General features: G+C 33.1%; 1 protein-coding gene across 2 annotated transcripts in view; it reads right to left on the reverse strand.

Annotated features, from left to right (window-relative positions):
- Positions 1–10,000, reverse strand: part of LOC119592695 (B-cell CLL/lymphoma 6 member B protein-like) — a gene marked incomplete at its 3' end in the record, with an annotated part of 59,196 nt that overhangs the window by 49,114 nt on the left and 82 nt on the right. The window contains 1 exon segment of one of the 2 annotated variants that reach the window (XM_037941616.1): positions 9,804–10,000. This exon segment is cut by the window's right edge and continues 82 nt beyond it. In XM_037941616.1, coding sequence (XP_037797544.1) covers positions 9,804–9,805 — 2 coding nt within the window. 2 annotated transcript variants of the gene reach the window in all.

Genomic DNA, 10,000 nt, shown 5'->3' on the forward strand with positions numbered 1-10,000 from the left:
ATTATAATGTACAATTTCAAATATACATGTATAGATAAATATGCAACAGATACATGTATAAATTGCATACAGATACATGTATAAATGTGCATACAGATACATGTATAAATGTGCATACAGATACATGTATAAATGTGCATACAGATACATGTATAGGTATATATATACATTTGTATACATACACATACATACTTATACATACATATTTAAACATACAGTTATAAATGTAAACATGTATATATGCTTATATGAATATATATATGTAAACATGTATATATGCTTATATGCATATATATATACATATATATACATATACATATAAATATATGTAATACATAAAAATACATATATACACACATAATTATATATTTACATACATAAATATATATACACACATATATACATAATATATATATATACATACATACATAATATATATACATACATACATACATACATAATATATATACATACATACATAATACATATACATACATAAATATATATATACATACCTATACATAACAATACATATATATACATAACTATATATACATAATTATACATATACATATATATACATATATACACATAAATACATATATATAATATATAATACATAAAATATATATACATAATATAATACATAAAATATAGACTACATAAATATACAATGTTACAAATAATATAACAAAATATAGTAATCATAATTAGTATATATAACATAATACGTATATACATATATATTCATATACTATATACCAAATAGTGACATATAGTAATTACATATATAAAATATATACATATATATACATATATATATACATATATATATACACATACTATATATACAATATCATTATATACATATATATAATATATATACATATATACATATATATATACATAATATAAATTTTATACATTATAATAACATATATATATACATATTATATATAATATATATATATATATATATAATATAATAATATATATTATATACATAATATATAATACATATAATACATAAATATATATATACTAAATATTATATAATAATATATATAATAAATATATATATATAATATTATCTATTATAATATTATAATATATATATATATAGTATATGTATATATATATATATGTACTATATATTATATTAATACTCATTATATATATTGTATATATATATGTATATATTATATATATATACATATATATATAATATATATTACAATATATACATAATATATATATATATATATATACATATATATATACATATATATATACATATAAATATACATATAAATACATATATATACATATATATATAATACATATATATACATATATATATACATATATATATAATATATATATAATAATATATATATAATACATAATATACAGATATATACATACACATATATAATATATATATATAATACATAATATATATACATTAAAATATTATATATATACATATGATATATATATACAATATACTATACATATACATATATACATATATAATAATATACATATACATATATATACATATAAAATCATATATATAATATATATATATACATTATATATATATAGAGTATACATACAGGTAGATAAACATAACACACAACAAAATGATACACACACATATACTATATACACTACTATACACAGAAGAACACACCACACCAGAACACTACATAACAACATAACAAAATAACATACACAAAGAATACACATACACATAACATATATATAATACATAATATACAATAAAACTAGATAGAATATACATATAACACATAAGATATACATATATTACAAGTATTATATATACATATTATAACATCATATTAACAATGACAACACATACATAGTAGACACACACATAAACATATACCAATATAGCACAACGAACATAATACATAGTAACACAATACAAAGTAAATCACAAAATAATCACAAGAGATGACCACAACACAAAACATCACAAGAACAATACACACACACACATACAAAACACAACATCAACAACACATAACACACATATACAAAAAGAACACATATACAGAGAGAGAGACAATATACACATACAGAGAATACAAACAAAAACAATAATGAACACACACACACCCACACAACAAAACACAAAACACAAACCACACAACAACAAACAAACAAACACACAAAAAAGAAGAGAGAACAACACAACAGGGAGAGGACACACACCAGAGAAGAACAACACACACACACACACACACACCACAGAGAGAGGGAGACACACACACACACACACAACAGAGAGAGGGAGACACACACACACAACAGAGAGAGGGAGACACACACACACAACAGAGAGAGGGAGACACACACACACAACAGAGAGAGGCAGACACACACACAACAGAGAGAGGCAGACACACACACAGAGAGATATATATGACAGACAGAAACAGCCAGACCACAGACAGATCAGCAAGTTGCAAGAAATAAAGAGCTCCTCCACCAATATGGACGCCAACTGTACTTTGCAATTAGTTTGGATGGAACATTATAACCAATAGTAAATATAATGCAAAAATCAGCATCGAAGAAAAATGTATGGGTGATCCCCACTATTCATTGTTAACATGGACCAGAAATATATGACAAGATATGCATTATTCGATAGGTATACAATATAAAGGTATAGTTGTAATATTCATTGGTGTATATGTAAGTTTAGAGGGGGGGAGTGTGCCTGCATGACATGAATAAGGAATGCTATGCAGAGGTAATTGGGGAGGAATACCAGCTTTGACATCATTTTATCTTCACTTTCAACCATGTTTCTTGCAAAGGAAATTGGAGTGGTTGAGGTGGATGGAGGGAGGATAATCATGCATTTCATATGAACCCCTTGATCCAGGTAACATGAACATGCCATTATGGAAAATCTAGCTGTAGGCTATAACGCGAACCTGCCATCATGCACATTTTGGCTGAAACCCAGGGCGTTGGAAAAGACTCAACACACATACACATATCTCTTGGGAGGTTTATTGGACTCATTTGGTGATTCTGCATTATTCCCACTGAATGTGGAATGTGGAATATTGAATGTAATGTCCATGAGTCTGACTAGAAGAGAGCTGGCTCCATGCAGGACGCCATTTCAGCATTGTATTTCTGGGGCTGTGAACAGCAACGCAGGTTGTATTACAGAAAATTTAATATTACGAAAAAAAAAAAGACATAATAAAATGTTAAATGATTTTAGGTTCTTGCACCGAGTCTGTGCTAAGAAAACAGCCCATTACCATCTTGATAATACAAATCAAATAGCACTCACTCACTCACTCACTCACTCACTCACTCACTCACTCACTCACTCACTCACTCACTCACTCACTCTCTCTCTTGCGCATGCCCAGCAGAGCTGCCGCTCATGTAAGTCTAATGCTTGGATTTCTGGGCATGTGATTGCTCTGACAGCTGGATCTAATGGGTTAAGATGCATTTCATCTCAACATCTGATACACATTTCCTATATTTATTCCTATATACAATTTGCATCTTATCTTAAGGGGAATTTCCCAAGTGAAGCCTAACTAGCTTGTTATTTGATTATTAATAAAAAGATAATTATTTTGATTTGTTTGCATGTTATACTTAATTGCATTTTCTCATATATCATTTTACCCTACCCACAGTACAATTCACGAGTCAACTTTTCCAAATTGACTTTTAAAATATTCTACATTTCTATAAACTCTATGTTAAAGGCATGGAAAGCCAATAACTAAAAAAAAAAAAAAAAAAATTACTACTACTACTACTACTACTACTACTACTACTACTACTACTACTACTACTACTACTACTACTACTACTACTACTACTACTGTGAACTATATCAATTTTTTCAGTTTTGATGGTTTCAAAAATCAGGCCCTTACACACCCTGAGCATTCTCAAGAACTCACAAACTTAATCAACTGATTTCAAGGTGCACAGAAATTATTACCAATGGGTGGTACCACAGCTTGCATAACAATGAACGAAACGGAGAACAGGCTGTTGGAACTTTCGACACTTGCCAAAGTTTATTCTCTATCAATTTTTCACTAAATCTACCTATTTATCTATATACATATATAAAATAAAATAAAAAAAGTGTAATTTCTCAATAACGCTGTGTTCAGAACTCTACGTCTCCAGACTTGTCAGAACCAGCATGAAAACAGGGCCACATTCAGAGCCCTTCGTGCCCACAGTGCTACCAACTCGAAAGTAAACATTCACTATTCAATCATACCAATGTCTTTAATTTACACACTGCATAGGTTTTGTAACTGCTCAATCACTATGATTACAATCACATAGTCCTAACATATTAGTTCAATTTTGAGAATTATACTTAAAATGGACAGTGTTACCAAAGCTGTTGAAATTTTCCCACACTCCAAACAGGAGGGGGGAGGGGGGATGTGGTCACTTTTATAGTTATAATTTTCAAGGATGATTATGTCTGTAGAGACATGCACACAAAATTTAATCATTCTAATCACCCTCATTTAATATAACTAAAACCAACTTTTATGGATAGGAAAACTTATTATACGACCGCTGGGCATAGCGAACCAGCATAGAGTAGGTATGCAGTGATTTGAGCACATAATTTTTGTAAATAATTTAATAAAAAATCATCAGACACCCAGGTGAGGTTGGTTATCTACATCTGTCCACAGGTTGAATTTTTTACCAGAAACCCATGTAAAAAGGTGCAATAAATAGCTGTTTCAACTCTTTACAAAGAAAATGCAAAAGATTAATCTTCAAAATTCCATTTAGTTTTTATTTTACAGGAGGTATCATTGTGTACTATGTACTCCAGAATAAAATAATCTATCTCATTTTTCTTTTATTGAAAAATCCATCTCTTACATCCCCTTCATACTGAAGTGCTCTTTACAATGGAAAAAACAATATCAAGTCAATACCAATTAGAAGAGTTTAGACAGTACCAGCCATTAGAGCAAAGCCAAACCAAGATATCATCATTATTTACACTTTTACTTTAAAACATTAGTACTTCATACTTGGTACACATACAGATCCCTTTATAAGCTACAGCATTTTACTGCACATAATTCATGTGCATAAAACTTCTCAATAAATATACCATAATTTTCATTTGTCTGCTACTGGTATGAGTGTTTTTTGGACATTAACTACTATGTACAAGGTCAATGTCAAATGTTGCATGCATGTTTGCAATAGGCAAAGTCCATGCAGGTTTACCTGGAGCTAATTCCTTAGATAACCCAAACTGGGCTCTAACAGTAGTTTGGTAGTTTCCTCATTCATGTAAATATATCAATGGCTAGCTCAAAATAAGCCTCTATCCCCCCCACCCACTTTGGGACAGCCCCTTAACTTCCACACACAATCTCCCAGTCTTTAGTAAATATACACATATTCTGGAATTATTATTTTTGGTTCCTTAACAGCTTCATGTATTTGCAGACACATGTATAAAATCCTGGAACCCTGACAGCAATAGGGTAAAACATGATTCATACAACCACAAAACATTAATGATGAGCGATATACGGAACAACGAAGATCCTTGTATTACAGTTATATACAAATTGTTTTACTTTTTCCTTAATGCTGCTTTAGCATAGGATACCTCTGTTACAAGCTCCATGATAAAAAAGTGACATTTGTGGTCATGGCCTTTTAATTAACAACTTTCTTCAAAATAATTTGAATGGTTTTCTGTCTTCAGTAACAAATTATGCTTGGTTTGAAATGAATCAATGAATGGGTTCCTCACCATAATCTTCATTTTGAAGGTTTAAGGGGATTTTTTTTTTTTTAATAAAGTAAAGATATTTGATTCATGCAGTACTGGTACATGTAACTTCTTTTCTCTGCCTAATTCGTAAAAATTAGTGATGACATATTTACTAAGAGAGTGTATAGGGTCTTAGTGGAGACATTAAGACTATATTTTTGGCATGTATTTCTCCCTACACTGACCCAAATTTCTATGAAATGCTCTAAAATTCAAAATGTGGTACTTTTAGCATTTAACATAATTACAACACTTATGGAACCTAAACAATAGCGAAGAACACATCAGCTGATGTTACTTTATCATCAGTGTAGGGTGCATCTTAAGACATTTTGCTATTTTTTTTCATGAATTTGTTCTCCAAAGGTTTATTTACCCCATTCCCTCTTCTTCAGCATGATCTATTATAAAAGTTATAGTGGACTTCATGTGTTTAGTAGTTAAATATATTCAAACAGCGACACCATTCTAGCATTTTATTGGTGCAAAAAACTTGCAAAAAACACTCCATGATGCAGAAAGCAGTGGAACAGAGTAAAGTGATGTAAAATGCAAACAAATGGAAGTGGTCATAGAAGTATCTTCAAAAAGTGTTAACCAGGAAAATGATTATAGTCAATTCTTGGCAAAATATCTTAAAATGATAGCTTTTAATACATTCTTTGAGATGAGTTTGTTACTATTTGACGAGTTAAATGGTACTCCCATCATTTTATGATAATCAGCATACCTGAACATTAACACCACAAATAAAGGAAAAAGATAGTGGAAAGTGCAACTCATAGCCTACACCCACTTGGTACTCCTGAGTACATACTGTACATACTTTGAAGACAATGTTATGGGAGGGGGGGGGGGGCAGAAATGCACATCCAGTCACAATAACTTCAGACTGCTGAATAAGTTTTGTGACCTTGAGCTGGGGACCTATTCTCTGCCGAGTGCATTTGCACAAGCTCATTTCACTGCACTTTTTCAACAAATCACTGAGTTATGACAGATGCAGCTGGTGATATGTACGTAAAAGTAGGGACATTATACATTAGTTTTATCCAAATTAGTCATTTCCCCTTAACCGACTGGATCTGTATGCCTTACAGCTTGCAGGCTGATCAAAATCCAAGCATTTGGTTCACTTGAGCAGTGATTCCTGGGTATTTGTCTTGTAGGCCTGGCTAATATGAACAATCATGCACTATATCAAAACTTCTTGCCTTCTCTTTGTTATGCTATAACTCTGGCTCTACATAACCTGTTTTGCCATTATCCAAGGTCTGTATTTTGTCATTTCTTATACTGCATCAAGATGGTAATAGACCCTTTTTATTAAGAAGTCTCAACATTATTTTGTCAAGTAGTCTAAAACTCTGTAATAATAATGAGTAACAATCTACTGTTTATGCAAGTTTTATATTTTCATAACACTTGATTTTCCTTAACACCTTATACTGCTTAAGGCTTGTAATAATCAATTCCTCTGCATTGAAAGAGTGTCTTCTTTGAAGTACTCTTCCAGGCATTGCAAACAGACGGTTCATTCCAAATTTGTTTACTAGTAGAAATAATGCAAGAGCCCCTTTTCTAATGGCCCACTCAGTCCAATCACCCTCCAAGAGCTTTGTGCATTTATGGTGAGACATCCCCATCACCTGCCACTCGGCAATAATACATCACGATGACACGTTCTTGTCACCCCAGCTCTCACAAATTTTTTCATGATAATACATTCTCCTCACCTGCCACTCAACTCATGACAACACCTATGCCATCTGGATCCAACAAATTAGGCTAATTCTTTAACCAAAAATTGCCATCCAGCAATGCTATAGACTCTCTGTTTGGCTTTCCTGCATAGACCAAGAATGCCATATATTCTGGTAAGGTAGGTCATTGACTTGGTTCTTTACTTCATGATAAATTAAGTAAGACTTACAACCCCTTCTTTGATAAAATATAAATGGAGGATTGCTGACCATTCCTGAAGCATGAAATAGAAGCTATGGCATCTCTTAACCCCATTAACTGCAGTATCAATAACTGGCTAGTAGCCAGTAATGTGGATTTGTTGGCTCACTTTGGCTATATCCCATTTGTGCCTAGTTCACACATCAGGTACATATTTGCTTATACTTGTATCTTACCTATGAAGAAAGTGAAGTGCCAATAATTAAAAGTAACAGCAACAAATAATGTCAACTATTGGAGAAAGATAAGCTCCCACTGAAGAGCTCATGGTATGTCACTATGCACTATCCACTATAGCTACTGCATGATTTTATGCATTCCATTATCAAATGGTTAATACGTAGACCTGGATTTTGGGTAACGTCTGTTGGCTTATTGAGTAGTACATTCTAAACATAGCCCCTTGAATCCCTTTATTTGTGATGGATATCCTATTATAAGTCTAACCCAGTGTACTACAACTAATCTCTACCATGTACATTGTTCAGGAAAGATAAGTTGGCCTAGCTCATCAGATTTCTAGCAATATCTAATTCAATTTTGTTACTGATGGATTCCTTATGATTTTTAGTATGGATTTATAGTGGCTTTAACCCGTTATTCCCGGCAGTCAAAATCTCTGAGAGCAATTAAACTCTGGTGATATCTGGCAACAGCCAAACAGTGGGCGCGGGAGTCCGCTGCGTGAAGCCGAACGTCCCACTCAGCGCGTTCTGGCACGTCGCCGCACGTACAAGCTTACCCCGCCGAAAGAGCGGTTTGCTATGACGTGTCCACACGTGACCCGGCGGAAACGGGTTAACTGATGCTAGGCGATGATAGTAATAATAAGAGCCCCAAAATGTGGGAAGGGTATGAAGTAGCATTGCTAACTGGAGGGATTAGATCATACAGTATTCCTATATTTGTCATTGTTTTGAGGATGCGCCTATCAAACCATCTGGATGTAGATCTGCTACCCCCACCGCCAGCCTGACATGCAAAATTTCTATTTCTACTAAGCAAGATGCCATGCTACGTGAATGTTCTCTCAACCCAGGCACAGACAAAGGTAAACACAGCTCACTGTATGTTCAGTCACAAGTTACTGAGTAAATTTGGGAATCTTCTGTCATAATTCTAATTCCAATACATGGATAGGAATCCATTGGTACCAAATTAAAGGTGTTAAGATACAGACTAGTTCTACATAATTAACATAAATTGCCTAGGAGGTATCCAGACTTGTCTTGAAAATACATACATAGCATTTGTTGGCCTCTACTACCCTAGACAGACAAAAAAGCCATGCTAAATGCTAGAAACACAATGTATCAATCACTTATATAGATGTAGTAATACTTATCCCACAATATGGATTTTATTATACCTTTCATCTCATGAATAAACAATAAATTGAATCCCATAAAAATGACAACAGAATATAAGTATTCTTAATTTATCCGTAAAAACATTAGTATTCTCTAACCATCTCTGGAGAAGGTAAAACATCTAGCACTGAATGCCAGGTGAAGTTTAACGTTCTAACGGCGACAACTAACTCTTAACCGACTTCATAATAATTAAGCTAATTACAATGATAACTTACGACGTTCCTCCTCCGCCCTTTAGCCCTCAGAGGAGCCGGAAAGGAACAGCCGCCTTATAATCTTTTCCTTTCTAATAGTTTTGAACCTTGTTTCCCCACCACCTTCTGTGCAAAAAGTCTTGTAATCATCAGGGCATCGTCTCATCTCAGATTCAATCCATGAGAAGAGTGAGTAGGTCGTTAAGATACCCGGAATCCAACTCGGGCCTCGGGACAAGCCTCAGCGAGCCCAAGATGGCGTCACCTCTCCTGGCCAAGCTGCGCGTCACTCGGAAATTTATCACGAAAATTCACACATTACGCTTCCACCCAGCTCATTCCCAACGACTAAACGAAGCTACAGTCTCTTAAAGGCCAACTCTGGCTCACCACAAGGCAACAACTCGAGTTACTTACATTAATATCACGAAATTAGCGAGCACATTGTAATTTCTACAGTTCTTTAGGTTCACTGCGCTCCTCTCCCGACTGATGCCGCCTGGCCTCCTCGCTCCTCATTGGTTCCTCGCTTCTAGGTGCCAAACCCACAAATTCTGTCGCATTTCTTGTTCATTTCGTTTCTTTACATCTCTGCGGGGAATCGTTTTATGGCT

This window comes from Penaeus monodon, chromosome 3 (genome assembly GCF_015228065.2).
Source record: "Penaeus monodon isolate SGIC_2016 chromosome 3, NSTDA_Pmon_1, whole genome shotgun sequence".
Classification (NCBI taxonomy): Eukaryota; Metazoa; Arthropoda; class Malacostraca; order Decapoda; family Penaeidae; genus Penaeus; species Penaeus monodon.